The sequence below is a fragment of the Helicoverpa zea genome, chromosome 21 (genome assembly GCF_022581195.2).
Source record: "Helicoverpa zea isolate HzStark_Cry1AcR chromosome 21, ilHelZeax1.1, whole genome shotgun sequence".
In the NCBI taxonomy this organism is placed as follows: domain Eukaryota; kingdom Metazoa; phylum Arthropoda; class Insecta; order Lepidoptera; family Noctuidae; genus Helicoverpa; species Helicoverpa zea.
The window spans coordinates 2,744,853-2,770,438 of NC_061472.1; the positions used below are offsets into that span (position 1 = coordinate 2,744,853).

At 33.3% G+C, this 25,586-nt stretch overlaps 1 protein-coding gene across 3 annotated transcripts in view; it reads right to left on the reverse strand.

The window, feature by feature from the left end:
• LOC124640647 (rho GTPase-activating protein 7) overlaps positions 1 to 25,586 on the reverse strand; it is a 327,491-nt gene that overhangs the window by 51,913 nt on the left and 249,992 nt on the right. For all 3 annotated transcript variants that reach the window (XM_047178508.1, XM_047178509.1, XM_047178510.1), the window contains one exon: positions 22,794 to 22,865. In XM_047178508.1, the coding sequence (XP_047034464.1) occupies positions 22,794 to 22,865 (72 nt within the window). The remainder of the gene's footprint in view (positions 1 to 22,793; positions 22,866 to 25,586) is intronic.

The window sequence follows — 25,586 nt, forward strand, 5'->3', positions numbered from 1 at the left end:
TGTTCAGTGTTGATTGTCTGTCGGAAATTGTTTGAGAGATTTTGAGCGAATAATATAATTAATATGACGTTTCAGTGGAAATTGTGGTGGTATTATGCTGTGAGTCTTTTGTTGCGCAAATTCTGATTTCTCAAAATTAGAGGTTTTGGAATTGTTTATACACAACATAGTCCAATGTCACAAAATAGAACTACTACACTAAAATAATTCTACATGACGCTCGGAAAAATCGCTGTTATAGATACTTTGACTATATTTATCGGTCAAATCTCCAGAATACTAATTAACATATTAAAGGTCCTTCAATCTTACATTTTTCAAAACTGGAAAGGAAGACACCCAAACGCCATTATACAACCACCAGACTCAAACTCATTCAATAGGATAATTAGCTAAATGCCAGACGAACAGCAAAAGGCTTTCACACTTCATTACAGAGACAGACAGACAGATAGATATTGAGGCAATTTCCTTAATATTCCTACCCCCAAGGCTAAGTTTTTATAAGGAATAGGGGGATATTTTTTGTTAAGCATTGAAATTGGGAACATGGGGAATGAATTTAGTACATATAGGTGAAGATAAAGAAGTACATAACTGAGAACATAATCGAGTACATAAGGGGGTATATCGGGTGTGTCGTTCATAATCACATTAAATGAAATGCGTTAATATACTGGTTAATATATGTCCATTAACACAAAGAAAAAAGAAAAATACGTAAAAATAAAAAAAATGAATTTTTCAAACAAAGTAAATAGAATAAAAATGTGTGAAAATTAGAACACCATATAAAAGTCAGCCATTACAAACAACTGTAATTCTCCCTTGAAAACTGACAGCTGTCAACTGATCAAAACATTCGATACTCCTAACTTTATCTCTGCTTTAAATTATAAAAAACGAAAAATGACTCCTGTGGCTAAACCACTGAATGGATTAGGTTATTTTTTTTACAATTCGCCATAGAATATCATAAAGTATATGTGATAGAATTTAATGTGATTGTGAACGACACACCCGATATAAGGGAGTATATAAGGGTGTATATAAGGAAGAGAATAAGAAAGTACATACAGGTATGTAGTTTAATGGAATACATAATCAGCTTCCTACATATTCTGCATGGGATTCCATAAGGAAGTAAATATAGTACATGTATTTAAGTTTATGTAAATAAATAAAAATGCCGACTTGTTAAAATATCTAGATAGAGATTTTGATGAAGATCTGGATCTTCGATCTATACTCAGTAGGTACTCAAATAAAACAAACAAAATTTTGTCTGTTTCTAACAATATTTCAGATTAAATCTCCAGACGAAAATAATTATAATAACAAATAGTCTGTTTTACTTACGTAATTTATAATACAATGAAGAAATCGCTACAAAATCGTGACTTAGCAAAACGTTCTAACCAAAATAGAACCTAAATACCGACGGTACATTTCAGTTGGCGCCGTAGTTTTAACCTTTCTTGACCTCTCAAATTTATTTTCATAATAATATGACCAAGTATTACATATTTTCTACTACCGAACGATTAAAGGCCGAAAATGGGCATAATTAAAAACACCTTTTTAGGTAAACACTATTATGAAAGCAAAGGATAATTTAAATATATTTAGTTAGGCTCGAGTATTGTCAATTTACAATATTTACTAAAGTGTGTTTGTTTTGTACTAGGCAATGTTGTTTTAGAAAATTCCAGTGAATGGTCACGGGGTTTTTGTGGTCAACAATTGGTTTTTGAACTTGTATTGGTTGAATAAGGATATTTGGCTGATGTTCGAAAACCTTACTAATCTAGACACAGGGCAGTGTGTCCGCCAAGTTCGCCAAGCAAAAAAAGCAACACACTGGCCGTGGGTTATATTACACGAACCATTTCGGGCCAAATTCGACCCCCTGTAACTCAAAATCTATTTTATTTACGTATATCAAATTTCTAGTACCTGTTGAGACCCCCTCACTTATCTAAAATACAAAATTTCATTAATATACCTATTGTAGGTCTTGAGATATTGACGACAGAAAATCGCTATTTTTACTATACACTCACTGACTGACTGACTGACTGACTCACTTACTCATCAAAAACCTAGACCACTTCCAATGGTCGTATTGACTTGAAATTTGGCATGGAGGTAGGTCTTTATGTCAAGGTAAAGGGAAAAATCTGAAAATGGCCAAGTGTGAGTCGGTTTCAAAATAATGAAGGTGTTTTATACCCGGTGTAAATTTATACCCCTAAGGAACTAAAACGAACTTTTATCTATATTTATATAATATCTTCGAATGGTCGTACCGATCTGAAATTCGTTACAAAGGTTTGTATTTAGTCAAAGTAAAGTAAAAATCTGAAAACGGCCAAGTGTGAATCACTTTCGAAAATAACGAATGTGTAACTTTGATCTACGAACATAATATATGATAACATGTTCATGTCAGTCAGTTGGTAAATCTAGTCCATTTAGTTAATCTAGTTCATTTCTTTGTAAGAAACATAGTGCATATTAAAAAATCTGAAAGATAGTATAAATGAGACATTTCTTTAACTAACTTCATCATAAGAAAAAAATAAAATAAACAACCTTACAAAAATAAATGAAATCCCACCCAAAACAAAAATGTGAAAGACTGCCAAGTTCGATAATATGGGAATGCTTCGCCTATAAAAGAAGTGAGATCTGAATAAGTACCAAGTTCCATACACATACCTCAGTTAAAAATAGTTACTTTTTAATGATGTTACTTGGCAAGTTTTAATAGAAAATTAAATACTTGATTCATGCGTTTAGTAGGTTTATAACAAGGTGTGTGAAAACTTATAGGCGAAGCATTCCCATATTATCAAACTTGGCAGTCTTTCACATTTTTGTTTTGGGTGGGATTCATTTTTTACTAGTCGTTTTTCCGGGGTGGGTTCGCTCGCGTCTCGTGGGAACTACTATCCGTACCGGGATAAAATATAGACTATGTTACGCGTTAAGAGTTTAGCTTTCCAACAGTGAAAGAATTTTTCAAATCAGTTCATTATTTTTGAAGCCTTTACGGTTCAAACAAAAATATTTCCTCTCATTTTTTTAAATATTTTATATTAGGATAGATTTTTATACAAAGCCACTTTAACACACAACAAGTATAAAATATATATTAACGTCGTGGTGGCCTAGTGGGTAAAGAACCAACCTCTCAAATATGAGTGCGCGGGTTCGATTCCAGGTCAGGCAAGTACCAATGCAACTTTTCTAAGTTTGTATATACTTTCTAAGTATATCTTAGACACCAATGACTGTGTTTCGGATGGCACGTTAAACTGTAGGTCCCAGCTGTCATTGAACATCCTTGGCAGTCGTTACGGGTAGTCAGAAGCCAGTAAGTCTGACACCAGTCTAACCAAGGGGTATTGGGTTGCCCGGGTAACTGGGTTGAGGAGGTCAGATAGGGCAGTCGCTCCTTATAAAACACTGGTACACAGCTGCATCCGGTTAGACTTGAAGCCGACCCCAACATAGTTGGGAAAAAGGCTCGGAGAAGGAGGAAGTATAAAATATATTTAAAAAAACTGGAGAAAATAATAAAAAAAAACATCCCATTTTCATCAAAGCACTAACCGATGTGCACCCTATATTCATTCCGCCACCGTTTACACTGCACGGCAGCATAAACAACCCCCGTCGGGCCGTGTTTAAAATTAGCACGTGGTCGGCCGCCTGTAAAATACACGCTCGAACGAGCTTGCCTTTTATCCCAAATCAGAGCCTAAACCTTTCATGTATTACATATTTGATATTGTTATGTATTTAAGGTTTTTTTTTCTTGAATATACTGATTCTTGGTTGCAATTAGAGTTATATTTGCTTGTAGGTAGGTATTAGTTAAGTTAATTATCTCAATGTTCAGATTATATGTATAATAGGATAGTGTGAGATATGATTATATCGTTTATGGGAAGCAAATAATTTACGAATTTTAGGCAATTTCATTGAACAATTTAATTGTTTTATTCAATAATGGAGGCTTTGATAGCCGTTATATTTATATTTTGTGTTTTTTGGACCATATAACGAGATTTGATCCAGACTTACTTTATCGAACTCTATTAAGAGTTTCTAAATCGAATTATATTAAGGTTCACCTAATCTGACACTTGGTGTTTGGAAGTAATTTTAGTTGTTACTTAGTTTACTTTTTCTTGATAATTCTTATAAACGAACAGCCTTCAGGTATAATTTACAGTACTTTCGTATAGCTTTCACCCGTCGTTTCACAAGCGCCTAACTATCCGGGTAAAAAGTTGCCAATGTCCTTCACCATCTCTATCAGTTTAGCCGTTTTAACTTAATTGCTTAGGAGACATACTTACAAACAGAGTTAGTAAGGATTAAAATGCCTAAGTACTTTAAACTATTTTTAATTCATTTTAAAACTGTCACCTAATGCAAATGAAGCTACAAAAAACTACCCAGCATTTTTACCCAAAAATTTTTTAAATTATTTTTCTTTGTAAAGAACAAAAGCATTCAAGTTCAAGTTTAAGTAAATGTATTCATGTATTATTCCGTAGATAGACAAGTGAGTCGGCGACTGACAACTTGACGTCTGGCATGTGAAGTAGGCGCCTTTTGTCCGCCATTTGTATTCCAAAAGACAAGCTTTTGCTGTAAATTTTCCTGTGTAATATTACCTATGTTTTTTGTAACGTGTAGTGTGATATTTTGAGCGTTTAGTGGAAACCGTAAAGGGTGAATTTTTGTTAGTTTATATATATAACAAAATATGGGACACAAAGGGTTAAAACTATTTTTAACTAAATTGTTCAATGACACAATTTGGAGGTTGTGACCTATTTTTGACAGCAAGTGGGTCACCAACATTTAGAATGTCAAACATGTAGAAATTAAATAAAAGTGAACAAGAACAAGAAATACAAAGATACCTAACTAACTTAATAAAGAAAGAAATATAAATAAACACAGCCTTTATAAGAACATAGTTTCTTTAATAACACACAGTAAACAAAGAACAATGAAAGGTGAACCCAATTTTTTCATAAAATAAATACACCGAAAAGTTTGTACCTACCAAAAACTTTTCATAAAGCCAAATTGATTCAAGTCTCCATTTTATTATTCAATGTTTTCCATTGACGTGAACTTTTAACGGGGTGAAAGACTTTTGAGCGAAAAAAGATGAAAACTTTTGAGTTTTAATTGAATCGTTAACTGGCTCGGTTTTTCTGTCCTGAAGTGTATTGTGGGGTGATTGTTTTGTGGATAAAGAAGTTTTTTTCATTCACTATTCTTCACTCTAAAAGGTCTTCGGGCTGCCAAATTGTTCGAAAGAGTTACCGCGGCCCTGGTACATGGTGCGTTTTAGTCAGTAAGAGTTTGACACTCTTTCACTTCACGCTGCATCCCCAGTGAGAGAGGTAATTTGATGATTTCCCCTAAAAAGGTACCATCTAAGCAGTCTCGATATTAAATCAAAGTATTTCGAATAATTACCGGTATCTGTATCACAATACGAATATTTAACTTACTAAAAGTTTACAAGATTTTCTCTAGAATCTTTAAATAACGCAATACCTCGTCGCAGAGTAAACCACTAAAAGCCTACCTACCTACTGAAAACGTCCATATACCTACTACATACACTCCGCTTTGCTGACGCCATCCCATTAACCCTTCAGTTAGTCGTACACAAACTGAATTAACCCCAAAATGCTGTACATAATCCAAGGGACATTTCGTCCATCCGGGAGACCAATACAATTACTTATCAGAACTTAATTAACGAACTCGGACATAGCTGTCCACAGAGATACGAAGCCTTTTGTAAATATGGACCGCCTTGCCTATTTATAGGTTAGTCGTAAATAGAAAGGAATTAATTGAGGCAGACACTGGACATTCAAAGGGTTGTTTTGATTATTAAACGAGGGAGAAATTATTTTGCGTGAGCTGTACCCAAGTATATATATTGTTTAAATTATTCCGTAAGTTTGAGTAGTCTATTTCGCACTATGAAGGTGACAAAAATATTTCTTAACTGACGTCAAAAAAGGAGGTTCTCAGTTTGACCTGCATGTTGTGTGCAAGTATCTCATACTAGCTGGTGCCCGCGACTTCGTCTGCGCAGGTTTAGTATTTCGAACAATATGTTTACAAATTGTAGCCTATGTGTTATTCTGATGTATAAGCTATATTATTGTAAAGTTTCATTAAAATCCATTCAGTAGTTTTTGCGTGAAAGAGTAACAAACATCCATACATCCATACATACAAACTTTCGCGTTTATAATATTAGTAGGATTTGGTTCGGTTTTCAATATAGAATGTTTTCAGCATGGTGGGTGTACTCTTGAAGCTGGTTATTATTTTTTTTGTAAAAAGTTAACTACTAAAGATAACTTATCGTACATAGATTTCTGCAACAAAAATTTTGTTTTTTTTTTATGCGTATAGTAGTAGCAGACAATGTTAAAAAAATATATGCACTGTTGGATATCGTGACAGCGAGCCGTTTCTAATTTATTCTCAACAAAATCCAATAGATTTAGCAAAAAACGGTTGAATAAATGTTTTATGAAAACTCCCGTCACTTTCGCTGTTTACTCACGTACCAAGTACAGACGAGGTGAAAAGGGCAAATAAAATATATTTTTTACATTTATTTCAAAATATTTTATTTATATTAAGGCGTAACTTGGGCTGTAACTTGCATTAAAGAAAAAAAAATGTAACAAAAATATTAATTTTAAGGTGAAACATAATTAAAATTATTTTAAAACATAAAATATAAAATTATATCTTTTTACACCTATGAATTAATATGTAGAATCAATTGCATATTTCAGTCAACACTCGTATAAAAATGCGCAGTCGAATTGAAAACCTCATTCTTTTTTGCAGTTGGTTAAATTACGACACCTCTTTTTAAATAAGTGAGCCAGAAAAATATACCACAAAAAACGTAAGTAACATATAAAAAAACTTATCAGAATACCTCACAACGACACAAACTCGCAACATATTTTCCGCTCGAACTACAAAATCCATTTTCCCCGTTTACATTGAAATTCCAAACGGCATATGAGATTCTCCATAATACTGCAAGCTGCAAGTATTTCTATTTTACTTCTCAAAGAGCCTGCATAACTGTATTTCGTAGTAGTGAGCAAATATTGCCTTCAGAATCGAATTGAATAAGAAATCCTTCGAGTCGAGTCACTGTATCAAATATTTAAGATATTCGCACGGAGGAAGGAAACATAGCGGAGATGACATAATTAGGGTAGGTCAGGCGCCTCCTTGTAGGTCAAGCAACGTACGTTACTAGCACTAATGAGACGTTCGGGTTCCTTTTCATATTAAAAATAATCTGTTAAAGATTGGTCCTAATTGATTTTATTTCGAAAATAATAAGCGTTTCTCGTTCCCAGAGCACTCGCATTTTGGAGCGCATTTACATTAACACGCGCGTTACATTAAAAGAATATAAGTATAAAAGTGTACTTTCGAATTGTCTATTAAATGATATTTTGCACTTATGAGTATTCTGTATTTTGAAATATTTACAAGTCATACCACAGTATATGTGTCTGTCTAACGTCTATATGCAGACTTCATAAATCAATTAATCAATCAAGCGTTAGTCATTTACTAAGACGAGCACACAAACAACTTTGTTTACTGCAAATTCCTCCATTATTATGAAGGAAAACAAAAATAGTGTTTGAGAATGACCCAATTGTTTTGGCTATTCGATAAAAAAAATTTGAGGCGATGGTTTAGTTAGTATTTTTTTAAATAATTTTAATATAATATTTTGTAATCTACGCACATAAGTCCTAATTGTTACTTGAAATAAATAAATTTGAATTTGAAAAATGATAGGTTTTATAGCACCTCAAATTAATCACAATTTTAGCGCGAGTGATGTAGCTTCTTTAAGCTACACATTTTTAATTAACACACTGTGTAAATCAAAACACTTACAAACACGAACAGAAATAAATAATTAAATAAAAAAAGCAAAAAAATAAAAAAAAACAACAACTTAAATGGCCAGCTAATAAAACTCTCGAACCACTTGGCTGTCCGCTAGTACATCAAACAAATAGAGCCCGCAAATTAAAAGAGTTTCACAAAGCCCTGCCCAGTGGGCCGTATATTCGATTAACTGGCCATAAATGAATTCGCTCAATATGTCTTTTTACCTATTTTTAAGCGACTTTTGTAGCAACAGGTTGTGTTGGCCGATTGTTTGTTTTTTTTTTTTTTTGTTTTTAAAAATGGAATTAGAATTGAATCGTGCGATTTTATAATAGGGGTGAGAATACGTTACACTATACTTAATAGACGAAGATTATTTTTTTGGTGTTCTACAAACTCCTTAAAAGGTTTTTAGATATGAGAAAAAAAATAAGGAACTGCATATTTAAAAAAACTAATTGTTAAAATACTAAGGAAAATTAATTCCGATTTACCTATTAAAAGCAAATATGAGAAACAGCTGACATTGATAAAATCTTTAAAATTTCTAACCTCATTAACTTGATATCTATTTAATCTAATCCCTAATTCTAATTACACAACTAACACTACTTCTGAAATTCGATATTTTGATAACAAATTCAATGACCACACTAAATAAAATTAGTCCAAATACCATTAATATACCGCTATTTCACGTCAACAAATCAGTTGCATTTCTCAAGCTACTTCTTCATAAAGGGCTTAACCGAAATTGATAACATTGTTCGTTTAGTACAACTTAAAATAGAATTGAATAATTGTGTACTTAAGATAAGGTGTAACGGGGTATTCGGTATTTTGTCGGCGACTGTACTCATTGCATTGTTTTGGATTTAATATAATGTGAATCATGGGATTAAAGATTAGGTGATTTACGAAATTTTGTAGCACCTAGAACTGAGAAATAAATAGGTAAATCTTTTGAGGTTATTTGTAGTATTTCTTTACTAGTTCTAAAGTGTAGAAGTGATCCGCACTCCTAAGAATATGTAGGTGTATAGTGCGTTCAAGCAAAAAAAAAATTCAAAATTTTGTTCATTATGTTGTAGGTTTAATTGTCTAACCATTCTGTTTAAAAAGAGTGTTCAAATGGGAGAAATTGAAGTAAGTAATGTACTGCTCACCTGAAACTTTTATTTTCAGTTCCAATACAAAATGCACGAAATCCAAATAGTTTTGAAAACACATTTTTTTACAACACAAAATATATTTTTAAAAATTTAAAATAACACAAAATTCACACAAAACCAGCCAAAAATTTAAAATTCGAATTATAAAAAACAAAAGCGCGCGTTCTTTATTTAAAGTCGTCTATTCAGTCTGCGATAATTTTACAAACAGGCAGCTTGATTGAACTAGATAGATAATCAGAATCAGCAAAGATAGATTGCCAATGAAAACATACGGATCAACGTGAGTATTGTCACGCATGAGTTTATATATCGCTTTGTATGGAATTTTGGGGTATACAGAGGAAGTAGGTATCTCGTTTTTATGGTTATTTTATTATTATGTATGTTATATTGTTGACACCCATTTCTTTACACGCGCTTCTTTTGAGTTACTATTTGTCCGTGATTTCATCCGCGTCCTGATAAAATGATCCTTTTTAGTGTGAGAGTCTGTGTTTCGGATGGCACGTTAAACTGTAGGTCCCGGCTGTCATTGAACATCCTTGGCAGTCGTTACGGGTAGTCAGAAGCCAGTAAGTCTGACACCAGTCTAACCAAGGGGTATCAGGTTGCCCGGGTAACTGGGTTGAGGAGGTCAGATAGGCAGTCGCTTCTTGTAAAGCACTGGTACTCAGCTGAATCCGGTTAGACTGGAAGTCGACCCCAACATAGTTTTTGAAAAAGGCTCGGAGGATGAATGTAAACAAATAAATAAATTAGATAAGTAAGGATTACCAGGATTCGAACTTTTATGAAAAAGTTTCGTAATGAAATATCCAACACATTTTTAGATTAACCTCAGTATCGAAATAACAAACTGCAGTAGGTATAAACTAATCTTAAAAACCGCCTCTAGAAGATACTGAAGTTTTATAAAACGTTTTAAAATTCCCTAATAAGATTTTTCCCAGTGATGGTCCGCGGTCTACATTTCGCTAACTATTATTTAAGACATAAATGGGTTGTTCCATTAACATACCTCTATATCTATATATTCATAGCATATCGGCTCCATTCCGTCTCATAGCATTGTATCATGTGGATATAATATTAATTAATCATTGCTCAGTTGACGGTAATCGCTCGGACACATCAATATAATTTCAGATAGATCACTTACTGGAATTAGGTGGTATTGCCTGATAACTACATTAGCATGATTGGTTTAGACCTAATTTAGCTGTTTAAAACGGTTTTATAACCTGATAGAGCTAATTTTCCGTTCTTGGGTATTATCGTCAATGAACTTCTCAAAAAATGAAGCTTTCTATTGGTCCCAAAATTTTTTTCAGTAGATCAGTAGATCCAGAGATTATAATATCACAAAATCTTTGCAGGAGCCTCTTCATAACATTAATTTGTGCGATATAAAAGACGTAACAAACACATTCATAATATTTATATTTATATGAATCATCACTATATACACTATTCATTGAGTATTAGTCATACAACTACCAAGAGTCTAAAGTCTAAACTAATATATTATAAAGTTAAAAGTATGTTAACTTGAACGGGCAACTTAAAGGAACTACTGCTATGATTTGCAAAATTCCTCCTATGTTAGATAGTCCATTTATCGAGGGAGGGCTGTATAAGCTACTTTTACTCGAGTGCCTAAAGTAGTTCCCATGGGATGTACATGAAACCACTGGAAGAATATAGTTTTTATAATAAAACAAGATTATTCTCAACCTACCAATCATTTCGTAACACCTAAAATGACAATAATTTATAGCATTTATAGATAAACATTGCAATCTCTAAAAAATATAACACCTAGGTATATTTTTAGGTCTAGGTACATGTCCAGCTGGGTTCTAGTACCTAGCGGAGTCCCACAAGGCTCATTGCTCGGTCCGCTTCTGTTTATTATATATGTAAATGACATCGATCAATGCCTCCAATCATCCAATTTATTGTGCTTTGCTGATGACATGAAAATTTTTAGAACAATATCATCGAGTGAAGACATGGATCTGCTGCAGAGTGATCTTCGGCGACTTGAATATTATTGCCAGTTAAATAAATTGGACCTCAACCCCTCAAAGTGCTCAGTTATAACATATACCAGAAAGCGCTTAACCTTAGAAACTTCCTACAACTTAGGTGGCCATACCTTACCGAGAATCAACTCCGTTCGGGATTTGGGTGTGCACCATGATTGCAAGCTGCTCTTTGATTCTCACATTGATGCTATAGTCAAAAAAGCTTCAAAATCACTTGGGTTCATAATGCGACTGTCCAAATCCTTTACACAAGCTAAAACTCTTAAAATGTTATACTGCACCTATGTCAGGAGTAACCTGGAGTACGCATCACAAATATGGAATCCACGATACATCAAATACATAGACCGTATTGAGAGAATACAAAAACGCTTTATTAAGTACCTTTGTTTTCATCAAAAGATCCCATATCAGTCAGTAAATTATTATAATCTTTGCAGGAAGTTTCACTTATTACCACTTTTTCGACGCAGAGAAATTGCTGACTTTATTTATTTGTTAAAAATAATTAATAATGACATCGACAGTCCAGAACTCTTATCAAAACTTTTCTTTAACATCCCACATAAATTAGTTCGTTTCAATCCACCACTACGTATACCGAATGCGTCTACCAATTACAGACAAAATAGTTATATTGTGCGAGCAAGCCGTTGCTTCAACAACCTGTGCAGGCAGCATGATTTCGATCCATTTATAACCAGTGTTGTGTCGGCGAGAAGGTGTCTAAGCCGTAGCTTCTTCAAAAGTTAGATTAGTTTTTCTATATTTTGTTTTTGTTCCTACCATTGTTCTTGTATTATTTTTAATTTTTTTACTTTATGTTACTTTATTTTATTTTAGTCTGGTTATTTGACTGGTTGGCAATAAGTTACATATTTTATTTTTATAAAACCTGTGCATGCTCAGTTTGCTCATTCTTTTTACAATTGTTACACTATTGCTATAAGTGAAGACTTGTCATTGGCTCCCTGTTAACTAAACTTGTGTTATTTCTAGTTATTTTAGCTGTAAGTCTTCCATGTTACATAAATAAATAAATAAATAAATAAATTATTGTGTACGATAATATCTTCATGATAAAGATAATATTCGATAATGATAGAATCGGTCAAATTCCGATTAGGACCTAGTTTATTTAATTAGTGTGATAGTGTTTATTTGGTTTCGGTATTTCCTGTTTTTTTTCTTCAGAAGTGATTCGTGGAAATATTGGGCGTCAGACCGACTGGTATTTTGTGCTACGTCACGATGAACAAGAATGCCACGCCTCTATCATACTGTTTATTTATTAAATACTCACGGCCAATGGAGTCAAAATCAAAATAATGAAGTAAGATACTGTTTCCAATTTTCCATGAATCTGTAAGAACAGATTTTCTTTTGGCCTTTCAAGCACTAGCCTCATTGTCAAATATCAGATGTTACTATAGCGTCAAAGAATACCTAGATGATAAAAAGTTAGTCTAATTAATAAATTATAATATAATGTTTTCCTCACATCGAATAATATTAGGTACCTATATCTACTATTGTATTTACTTAATTATGTACCTAATTAAATTTGTGTCCTAACAGGGTCCATAATATATACCTTGCTTTAAGACCCTTGTAACATATTGCACGTTATGGTATGCCAAAAATAAATATAAATAGAACATAAATATAAAAGTTGTTCGTAATTTTATCATAGCCTCTCATTGGTGTAGTTTGAGATCTACCATCATTCATCAGCACCACACTCTAACTCCACCTAGATATCTGCTGATCCCCAAACAAACGTTAAAACAAACAAACATCAGAAATTCGTCATCCGCAACACAGAACACAAATAATAAATGGCTTGTGGTCGAGGCAAGTGCATCATTGCACAATTCAATTGGACCCACATGTTCATAAGGTCGGCGGTCATACTGTGTACTGCACAAAACGTATGGTGTGGGTTAAGGGAAAAGGTATGAGCGATTTAGTTGTTGGTCCATCTGTATTTAAACTTTAGTAGAGCTCTTGTAAGCTGTAAGAAGCGTCGCGTTTTACGCAATATTCAGTTATTTATTTATTGAAATATAAATCCAATACACATAAATATGGACTCCCGAGTTTGGTTGTGTAGTTGTTAGTTTGGCTTCGACGTAGCCACGATGTAGCTAAATGATCATTCGTTCGTGATTGTTTTCAGAATTTCTATAGCGAAATAGGATATTTGAATTGTAAGATGCACCCTTCTAGTTTGAAAACGGTCATCAATACTGGATAAAGAACATTTTTCTGCTATTTGTTTTTAATAAAAACATAAGCTTGTTCTCATATACTTGTTATGCCAAGCCTACATAAGTGGAACACTTCAAGCATTTGTTTGCAACTACCCAAGTCTGATTTGACCAATTTCATCTTATTCTTAAATTACAGAAGATGTTACTTCTGAACATTGTCACGAGCATAAGCTCAAGCGATTTCAACTTGCACCACACACTACATATTAAAGCGAACTACACAAGGTCAATCCACACATGTGTTACCCACCTATACAAAATATACTTAGTTATAAAAGTGTTTGATTGATTGCCTTCCAACTGGACTACCCACTGCATTCAATGAGGTAAATATTTAGTTTCGTTTGTACTGAGAAATGGTGCGAAACTACTGACCTGGATCTGTTTTTGTCTAGCATTTTTAGGTGGTGATCTATGTTTGTGCATAGGAAATCACGTTAGACTATTGAAAAATCTGGTCTATTATCAAAGGGTAGGTTAGTCTGTAACCGTTGGTTGTCGGGATCGAATAGACTGCTCTTTATAAAAATATTTTGAAAATCCGAAAGTACCTCTACAATAGCATATAACGTGAATTATATATTTTTTTATGTAGTTAATCTTTACAACGGTCTGGAAGTTGCTGACTTGAGAATTCTGCTGTACCTATATTAACATAGAATTAAGAAGCTCCTCCTTTGACGATTAAAATTATTTACTATTCTGTCTCAATCCTATAGTTTAGAAGATCAAAAAGGTTAGACTGACTCTTCTAATTTTAACAAAAACATCTTCAAATCCATAACAACTCAATAATCCCCACTAATCTGCTAACACATTTACTGGAACATCTATCTTTATCTGTGTCTATGGTGAATGTCATAACACATAACAAGTTACAACGATATTTGGGCGCGAACGTGACGGAGCGCATGTCGGCCCTATTATGTTGGTTTCCGCGTGTTTATCTTGTATAAGTACTTTCTTATGTGATTTTGAGTGCCTTTGTGGCTTTTTTTGTCTCTGTGGTTTCTGTTGAGGCGTTGATTTAGGGCCTGTGTGTGTGAAGTGTCTTAATGAAATCCACTTTGAAGATCTGGGTGTCCTAGGTCAGGCTTTCTAAGTTGAATATGTGAGCCTGCATATGTGCTACAAAATCTGAATTACATTATCATAATCAAGTCTGACAAACCAAGGGGTATCGGATTGCCTAGGTAATTGAGTTGCAAAGTCAAATAGGCAGTCGCCCCATGTAAAATACTGATACTCATCTGCATCAGATTAGACTGGAAGCCGACCCCAATGTAGTTAGGAAAAGGCTAGACAAATGAGAGTTATCATCATTATATCAGCCAATTGCCGTCCACTGCTGAACGTAGGCCTCTCTCGCACAAAAGACATATTCTCGCATAAAAATCTTGTCATCTTAGATGCCTATTACAGCTTAAAAACGTAAACAATAATGGTCTTTTTACAACTATAAAAATGCACCAATGACCATTGACTCACTCAAACATGAAATCGCAATAAAACACTCCACAACAATGCAATTCTAATCTCGAAATGCAAAAAAGATTATTACCTATTGACTCATTTCTACGTTCCTAGCAGAGGAAACTTGGCCCAGTTTCCCCTCAGTTAGTATGAAAGACATTCATTAGTTTGACGTGAAAGGGTGGTAGCGGGTGAAATGGCAAGGCAGCTGAATGGCGGAGTTATCAAATATAGCTATTATGTAACTGGTGTTTTGTATTTCTGATTAGTTGTTGCGACTGAAGAATGGCTTGAGTTTGAGCAGCGGATAAGCTTTTAGAACGTAATATTTTTGCAATATTATTGACATAGAGAAGTAAATAAGGAACATAATGATAAATAACCAATATAATGAAAAAAATTGCTTGTTATGACAAGGCTTTGAATAAAGAAAAGCAGATCAATTAATAAAAGAATAATTATGGATCATTAATTTGTATATAAAATAGAAATTATCCATATTTCTTGTTATGATAAATCGATGAATCTAATCGACGAATGATAAATCTGCAACAAACCAAACAAACAAACCAAAATATTTGATCATGAAATACCGGCCGGGGTAGGTATATACTGCCAGTAACTCAAGAATTTGTATGTATGTTTGTATGTATGTACCTATGTAAGTAGGTACCTACTACAGATCAACTGGAAAACTATACTAACATAGATCTCCTAGCTACGTTAAAACACACGCAAATTAAACATAGGTTAACAAATTAATCAAAAAGTCAACAGCTGATGATCACAATGTCACATAAGGTTGATAAGTGATGAGTACCGATGATGATGATCAAAGTAACCGATGTTCACAGCTGCAAATGTCTTAATTATCATCAGTGTTAATTGATGGAAGTGACGGTTCTGTGGTCTTGGTCATTATTTTATTGTTATAGCACTTTGTGAGCCACTGTTTAGGAGATTAAAGAATTGAGTTGGGTACATTTTGTGTAGAAGATTATTAAGTAAAATATCGAAACTAATGTTATGAAGCCAAACAGTTTGTGTGTTGATTTGCTTGAATGTAATAATCTGGGTTTGATGACCCAATTATAGAGGAATTTTTATTCAGTGTGGGGAATAAGTTCAATTTGCGGGTTTGTGCTGGCTTATACTTAAAAATACTCATAATTTATCTGTCTGTCTAAACATCTGATCAATATTTTAGTTTTTGTTTTAATATGATAAGAAAAAGAGCTTAGAACCTCAAATGACAGGACATAATGTATTGCTGCTGAAATTGGCACTCAACACCAGCTACAGGTCATTTTATACGTAAGCAATATTCAAAATGGTCTCTCAAGTACTGACAGCGTATAAAATATTGCTCGGTTTAAGAGCACTTTACATTTTTGTTTAGGGTAGGGAAATTACCTTTTAGATTATAAGTTTACTATTTGTTCCCAGCTATCCTACACGTACCCCGAGGAAACTACTTCCCGCAATCGGATAACATATAGCCTACGTCTTTTCGCAGCCTCAGATCTGTGTACTAAATTACATCTAAATAGCTTCAGTAATGTTCGGTGTCAGTAATTTTATACATGACTTGTTTTAAAGATTCTTTACTACTTGTACGCTACGTTATTCTCAATTTCCACGGTTATAATTTAATTTTAAAAAAACTACATTCTTAAGAAAGCAACAAAACATCGATAGCACAAACACTTCATTCATATCTGACGTCAGTTTCCTTGTAAGACATTATTAACTAATAGTGTTAATAGAGGCAGACTGTGTGTTTTGGTCATAATGCCACATTAAAACTAAGGTCAGAAGAATAGTACCTACTGTATTAAATGATGCGCAGTGGGTTTCACAGCTTTAGAGTATATACGTAATACTAGCGACCCGCCCCAGCTTCGCACGGGATTACCAGTATTTCCCCACTATTTAATGGATGTTACTATACATATAAACCTTCCTCTTTAACAGTCTATCTGATAAAAGAAACCGCATAAAAATCGGTTGCGTAGTTTTAAAGATTTAAGCGTACAAAGGGACATAGGGACAGAAAAAGCGATTTTGTTTTATACTATGTAGTGATATTTCTATGAGTATTTGCGAGATTTTGTGTTTTTTTTTTATTATTTTCTTGCTATGAAAAAGTCTTAAAAGGTTTAAATTCATATTGACAGACGTTTTGAAGTGCAGTCGTCCTTTGGCTAGTCCATATTTAAGACATTAAGATCTGAAGTGCATCCATGTGAACTGTGCGTTTCTGTTATCACAGTACACTTGAAATCGCAAACCGTGTTAAATTCCAACTGAGATTGGCCGATAAGATATACACCTAATCACGTGAATGTGAACTGTACACTATGCACTATGCAGCCTTTTTTTACTGTCCCTAAACTTTGATTTTTTAATAATCATTTTTAGCCTAGAATAAATATAAACGATACATTTTGCTGCCTTTTGTTTGCTCTACTTGGCATGTTATATGAAGATTTTCTTAGTCCTTTTGATGGAGTGGACCTTCTCAGTTATTTATCCTACATTGTACGCGGGACCGGTCACGCCTACTTAGTCAGCTGTGCTCCAAGTCAACAGTGCATGTGGGTTATGGGCATTTCGAAGGTCATGTAATAGAGCAGTTATTTGGGCATTTTTTCGAAACTGGTTTTGAATACTGAGATGTAGATTTTGTCTACGTTAGATACGTATACATAAATGTAGAGACCGTAGGTAGACCTACCTATAGTATTTAAAATCTGATTTCAAATATTATCTAATAATTTAAAATTAACGGAAAAATTTAATAAGGAAAATTAACAAAAAGGAAGTCATCATTTAAATAAATATCTAAATTGTTTTTACACCTATCTCTATAAATTACTCACTAATCTGTTAAATACGACTGAGCACACAAATTCCCAAAAAGTATTGGGCAAAACAAATATTTATGCAACATTAAGCGCTAACAAAAAACACTTACCACCTATAATTTTGTGCAAACAAAATCCTCAAACAGAACACTGTGCAAAATTTAAACGTACACATTTTAACGGTCCAAAAATCACAGAAATCACAGAACTGTCCGTCCGTCCGTTGCAACATGCAGTCACCCACTGGTCCTTTACCTGAACTAATCGGACAAAAAAACATTTGACGAATAAGTTTGCCTTGACAAGGATGCCGACCCCCTATCGTTGCACTCATGATATGGCACAAATTCTAACGTGCCATCCATAAAATAATAATTCATATCTTATTTCCAAGACTTAAGAGAGGTTTTCGCGCAAAAAATGTTGGCACGAACCGCAAAATACCTTGGTCTAATGTCAAAATGTGTCAAACAGAAATTCTTATTGTAAAGTCGGTTCATTTGGAATTCGAAATTTAGTCATTTTCAAGAAATATTTTACCTGTGTATCAGATAAGGCTAATCAGTTATGTTTTGTTTGACTTCGGAATGACGTAAACGACCATTTATTGTGACCATAGCATTATGTTAGTGGGTATCAAATAGGTGGGCGGCCACTTTCACTAAAAAAAGCTTTTTTACTATTTGGTTTGTTGAGCAAAAAGTTCGGATTATGTCATTGGAACGGCCATTATTTTTATTGTTATGTTTTTTGTAAAACATTTTAAACCGTTTCGAAACTAGTTCGAAAAGCCAAATACGAAAATTATGAAGGTCCAGAGTTTTATTGAGGTATATAAACTTTTACTATCCGTAACGGAGCATGTAACGTCTTTTTTTAGTTAAGCTGGGTCTGTTTTTGTAGTTAACATAAAAGGTCTTTGGAAGCGTGACCATATCCATTATTTTATTTGCGATTTATTTATTGACCTAGAAAAGAAAACCCTCAGGTTATTTTGACGAAGGTTACAATTACAAAGTGTTACATAAAACATTTAAATCTTTTATAAACGACAAAGTAATTAATTCCAGTGTAATTAAAAACGTAAAATTTATGAGTTTTCTTGTAAATTTTACCGCCAGGTACATAGGATACAGTTTTATGAAACTCGTAATAAAATGTATTTTTTTAATACAGTGTAAATAATTTCAGATTTAATTATAAGCATAAATTTTACTTAATACCTTCCTTAAAACTATAAAACATTCAAATAAAGACTTATACAGATTGTTATGCGCGTTCTTTATTTTTTTCCACGAATTAAATATTTTAACCACTGGGTTTTACACTTTGATGGTGAGATGAAATAGCAAGATGTGGTCATTAATTCGTCATATACGGTAAACCAACATTCATTCTATCTATGTATTTATCCTCATGTCCGATTCAGATTTCTTAAGTTTTGTTATTTTAACCAACTGAGGATCGTTGAGAAGTTATTGATTATCATGGCTCCAATGGTGGTCTACCTAATAAAAAATAACAAAACGTCATTTCTGGTGACGTAAATTTCGTTTTATATTTGTTCCGATTTCCTAGTGACGAGCGATAACTTTTAACAAGCAAAACTGATTAGGATTTAAGAAGATTTCTAACTACGTGGAAAATTCCAATAGATAACAATTTTATCTAAATCGATTTAAGCTTGGATTTCACAATATATTACAAAAAAACATTTTTTTTTATTTGAAAAAAAAATGATGTAAAAAAAATGTATGTCTATTAAAAAAGAAAAAAAAATGTGCTCACTTACATTTCATATCACCGTCCTAAAACACCTATATTACAACACTGACACATTAGCCAACACGTAACCAATCAACTGATCAAGGCAAGTCTATTTCTCATCAATTCACATTCAAAAAACATGAATCATCGATAAAATTGCACGAAAAATCTCACAGCTTCTCAGAAACCACTAATGTTCTATGATAATATTCTACGTCATACCACAAGGAAAGTATCCGTATCAATGACTACACGAATGTAAACAAAATCCTTTGGTTTACATTTTTATGTATATCTTATCTCAGATTATGATAAAGACCTTGGAAATGGCTGTTTGTCATAACACTAAAAAACAAAACACAAGCAAAAATTACTCTTATGCATTACATAATAGAGTATAATATTCAAGCTGTTATGCAAGTTGTAAATTGTATAAGAAATTAGTATCGTTTTAAAAAATATTGACATTGTAATGGATGTATGCGATTAGTAAAAAGTGTTTTAAGTGGTTTTTAAACTTTTTATTGTTGCATTTTTGAGTAATGAACTGATACTTAGCTCTTAATACTTTAAAGTAAACATATTTTACAAAAGAAAGTTGAAGATATCTAACACCGCCCACAAGATCACCCACATATTCATACAAAACATTTTTTCCATCAATTTTTTCGATTCGATCCACTGTGCGAGCCATAGACCTCGAGTCCAAATAATCAAAACTAAAAAAACTCAATCAAAGGTCCTTTAAAGACCCACATAATTAAATTATTCATAACCTGTGGGTCATGTTGGTAAAAAACCTGGGTGAATAGATTCCATATTTGGAGAATGGATTCCATTTCTCGCTTCATAATGGAATATTTACGTCACAAATAACTGAGTAAGCGTTTGGTCCTTTTGCTCTTATTAAAGGATAATTTACTTATATTGTCAGCGTAGATGTAATATGCAGTGTTGGATTATTGTGGAATATCATTTTAATACATGAATAGAAAATTATATAAATCACACAAACTAAGAGAAAGATAGTACATGCAATTTTAAAATGAAGTTGGGTATCAATTTAAGTATGAGATTGGGTAGTGATGGCAAATCGTACAATTTTTTTCTGCAGCGTGAACATTTTAGCAAGCACTTGTGTTAGCGTTTTTCAAATGTCACGTTATTAAGAAAATAATCACTTTAATCTTTCATAATTTTGTGATCCACATTTTAACAAATCATACAAAAAATATATTTTAGAAATCAATTTTCCCAAAGGACCGTGGTAAAAATACTTGAGACAACAGTTTAAGTCAAACACAAATAGAATAAAGAAACAATAAAACAAATTGAGTATGAACAAAGCGTAAGAGAAAAGATAACGAAACGTAATCCAAAAGTGAAGGGTCCAAAGGACGAGAGCTATCACGTGTAATGGATCGTCTTTAGAATACGAAATTAGGACATCATGAGCATTTGAGTCTAGTAAAACGTTTTGCTTCTACTTTTAGATTTTATTTTGTTTTAGAATAATCTGAGATTCTAATGAATATGTAATAGGACTTCTTTTTTTACATTTATGTTTTTTGAATATTTTAATTTAGAAAATTGTTATACTTATTTGTAATTTTAACATTGTACTTATTTACTTTATAATTTGAAACTAGAGCAAAACCCAGTTAAAATTCAACAGATTTATTTTTCAAGATTGTAATTTAAGTTTTGTTGTAAGAGAACCCAATTCAGGGTTAAGCTCGCCGTTATACAAACTATCTGTATTTTTTTGTGTTTTTCGTATATTAAGTATGCAATAAAAAAAATATCTAATAACTACATGTCTCTTTACTGTTTTACTAAATTTTCCGAATAAAAATGACCAGAGTTAAAAACATTAGTTCACCCAATCGTCCAAGGGTAGGTCCACGTAATTCGTTCATTAACAATCGTAAGAATAGCGATCAATTGAGTGGGATTTGGCTTCATCTGGCCAGCTGAGCTTCGTTACCGGCTCAGTGGTACAGGCTGCTTGAAATACGAGTGCTGGGATTTGTAAGGACTTTTTGCTGATCTGGGGTTTTTAGGCGTGAATGTTGGTTATCAACTGTTGTGGTAAAAAAGAGGTTGCAGATAGGTACTGACTTTTTTCTGCTCAATCATATTAAAATCGTTCTGTTTAAGGCTATATCTGAGTTTTTGAAATACAAATCAGGATTCAATCAAGTAGAGAAAATCAAACATTTACCTAATTTGTTATTTCTTTTTATCATACTGTATTCATCCAAATAGCTGCCTATCCCCTTTTTCTTATTTCAATTATTGACATAAGTGACAAAGATTAAGACAGAAACATATTAAAATAATTTGCATAAACATCTCAAACCATCCTGTACATATTATTCAAAATGTAGGACAAACCTTGCATTGACTAGTAAGTATGATTAATAGATTCGTTGGGACAGGTCGGGACATAGTATCGGGACTGTCCTTAATAGGGTAGCACTTCGTGGAAACCCTTGGTTTATGTATTGTAAATTGTTTGAAGTTAAAGTAAGTGCACTTTGAGGTATCGTTACGACTGTATTTTGTGGGATAAGCACGCAGTTGAGTGCTGGTTATTTGTATAGAATAAAATTTTATAGTTCTACGCTTTGCAGTTTGTGTAAGTCTAGTGGCTATGGGGATATAAAAGTAAGAATGACCAGTTAGTTTTAGTTATCATAGCAACATATTTTTTTAAGTGTTCTGTTATCTAATATAGTGATAATGGCGTCCGAAGTCGATTTCGGTCACGGCGGTTGTTTTCAACAAAGGAGCTCAACCAGCTGCACAGGACATATTATAGTGCACAAACATTTGGACCGACTCCGATGCACGGGAACCTATATCAAGCACCTACACCCAGACTACGGGCTGCTTTGAAAGTTTCTTAATCCCACAAAGCGATTTCGACCCGGGAGTCGAATCCGAGACCTCGTGCACAGCAGTCGCGCGTGCGTCCACTAGACCACTGAGGCAGTTACATTACATATAGGTACCTACAGTGAGTACCTATATAGGCTCAACCTGATTACCAATCATGTGTCTTGCATTTGCCCAACTAAATGTGGTATCGTAGGTCAGGAACCACGATCGTTTGAAACCACGGGGCCCACCTATATATTACCTATTATGCATAGACATAGAACAATATAGTTATGGTTGACATACCTTCGTACATCTGCGCATATTGCGGGAAGCCGGCAGCTCTCAGCCATTTGCAAGCCTCTGCCGCTTCGATCTCTGAAACAAATAGATAGGAAATTAGTTTGATTGTTATATTCTATAGAGTATTTGCACCTATAATTTATTTTAGAAAGAAAAAGGTAAAAAAACAATAGATTTTGCCAAATGAGTAAGTTCAGAATTATGCCAGACATCTGGTGCTTGACGCTGGTCATGTGTTAGAGTTAACTGTGGGTCAAATACTTTCTGTCTTATTTAGCACATACATAAAATAATGTACAAGATCAAAGGAATATATTCCTAAATGTTTTTAACTAAACCGTGATTATACATAAACTTTTAAGTATTCATAAAAGTAAACAAATTCAGTAATAAAGTTAACTAAGTCATTATGGTAAATAACTTAATAAATTATGCACAAAATTAACAAGTCTGCCATTTACGACTTTTGCGGCGTGGGCTCAACGGCAGTTTTTCCATTGTTTTCCCATAAAACCTTCGTAGTAAAAAACATGATAAGATCATAAAAATTCTATTAACTTTCACATTGATGAACTTTCTATAAGATTAAACTGTTTAAGATACACTTTTCCCATAGTAAATGGGAAAACAATTACATAGGAAAATCTATTTTTATTGTTAAGCTATTTGGCTAGAAACTGACATACTGGCTTCCACCGGCTTCACAATCGGAATACCCTGTATATTGTGATGAATTATAAGCTTTAGTACTAGCAAGTTTCATCAAAATGCGTTCACTGGTGTTTTAGTCCCATCTAAACTTTTACGTTTATAGATATAATATTAGTGTGACAGTCACTGATCAAGGATTAAGATGTCATGATGACAAGCACGGTGCAATATAGAATGTTCCAGCATACAATTCTTTGAATGCATTGATAAATATCATCAGTTATCATAATTATTGATTTTCACAATCTACTGAAAAAAACAAATAGATATAAAGTGATCATAATAGCATGACGCTGGCCAATGCTTCATTTATTAAAACAAAAAAACTGTTTTTTAACTGTAACTTAAATTAAGTAACAATTTTTTTGAGACTACTTAATTGTTTAAGGTATAAAAATACGTGTGCAGAAAGTGTAAAACTATTCCGCATATTTTTTTATGACACAATAAAAATACTCTATTAGCATTGCACCACTAATTAGCCCACTAGTTAAAATTCCAAAAAAAAAAACAAATACTTTCACAAATACATACATTATTCTCGTGTCAAAACCAGTTATCTTGGCCCTTAGCGCCGTGACAAATGTTGAGGGTATCAATCAGAGAGTATTACACGTCAGAGGTCAAGTTGAGATGGTCTGAGTGAGGTACAATCAGTGGCTTTGTGTTCGTGATAGGTACAAATGCCTAAATAATGGACAAGAAAGTGTGCCAGAGGAATGAGTTTGGAGATGTGGTATTTAAATGTAAGGAAGTAGTTGATTTGTTTGAGCACAGAAGTATGAACAATGTTAGTGTCAAAATATATATAATTCATATTATTTTTTTGCACAATGTATAGACGTCAATCTCTACTGTAGATTTTTATTTTTTTCATTTCATTAGCAGAGCAGGTGTTGCGAAATGGCTTAGAGCTAAGTACAATTGTGGACCCTGAAGGCACAGCAAAATAAAATTAATTTTACAAAATTAAATGTTTTCTATAGATTTATCATAGAAAAGTTTGTTTGAGAAGTAATTCGTAAGGTCAAACATGAGTTGGTTTTAAAGAAACAGGCAGGTAATGCTGTCTCGTGCAGAATAAAATTCTGTAAAACTGAATTTATTTTTGTAATCTATGATGAAATTACAAAATTTATTTTTAAATATAATTATGCCGCATCAACAGATTCCCACATCAACACCATTAACTTAGGCGGATAGTGGCAAAGTGCAGATCAATTTTTCATTGGTACTAAACGTATGATTTGTAAGGCGTTTTTGTTTGTACTAACAGTAAAATAGTTAAGTGCATGTACAGTCTAACAATAAAATGCACCAACTTCAAAACATGAAAAAGATATTGAAGAATTTGACATTGTTAAGTTGCTTTCCTCTATACAGGAACATTTCATTTCGTTTCACCCGCGTCTCTTGTTGCACCTCGATAAAAAGTAGGTACATAATACTTCCTCAAAAAATGAGCAATCTATCACTGATATAGTCTTCCTGAGATTATGTTCAAACAGCCAAGCTTAAAGAACAACAAACTCTTCAACATAATCAGCATAGATATTTACCAACAAGCAAGCCAAAATCTTTTGACGTAATTCCCTAAAAAACGAAGAGAAAACACCGAATTAGAACACACATACAATTAATATTGCCAACACACTTATTCATATTGCTGACAGTACTAAAGTAGCCGATCAGCCATCGGCCACCGGAGAAGCGTCGACAGCCAAACATAAACCGTGTACAGCACGTTAAACCCCATTGGGACACCATACATTTTACTTTGAATAATTAGTTACAAGATACCGAACTTATTATCAACGTATTGTTTTGGGGCTCTTAAAAAATGTTCATGTTTAATCATTATGTTCCGCGTTTGGTGAAAGATTGAATAATTGTCGATAATTTGTAGTGCTGTGCGGCGGTCGAGAAGAAATGGTATCGATATTTCATTGACGAAAATACAGTGTTAATTTCTGGTGGTATCGGATCTTGTTTTGTATTGATACGTTTCATTATTGTGCAGTAAGATTTGTGGTTATTAATGTTGCTTAAATGGTGGATGAGGGTGAAAAGTAATTATAAGCTGGC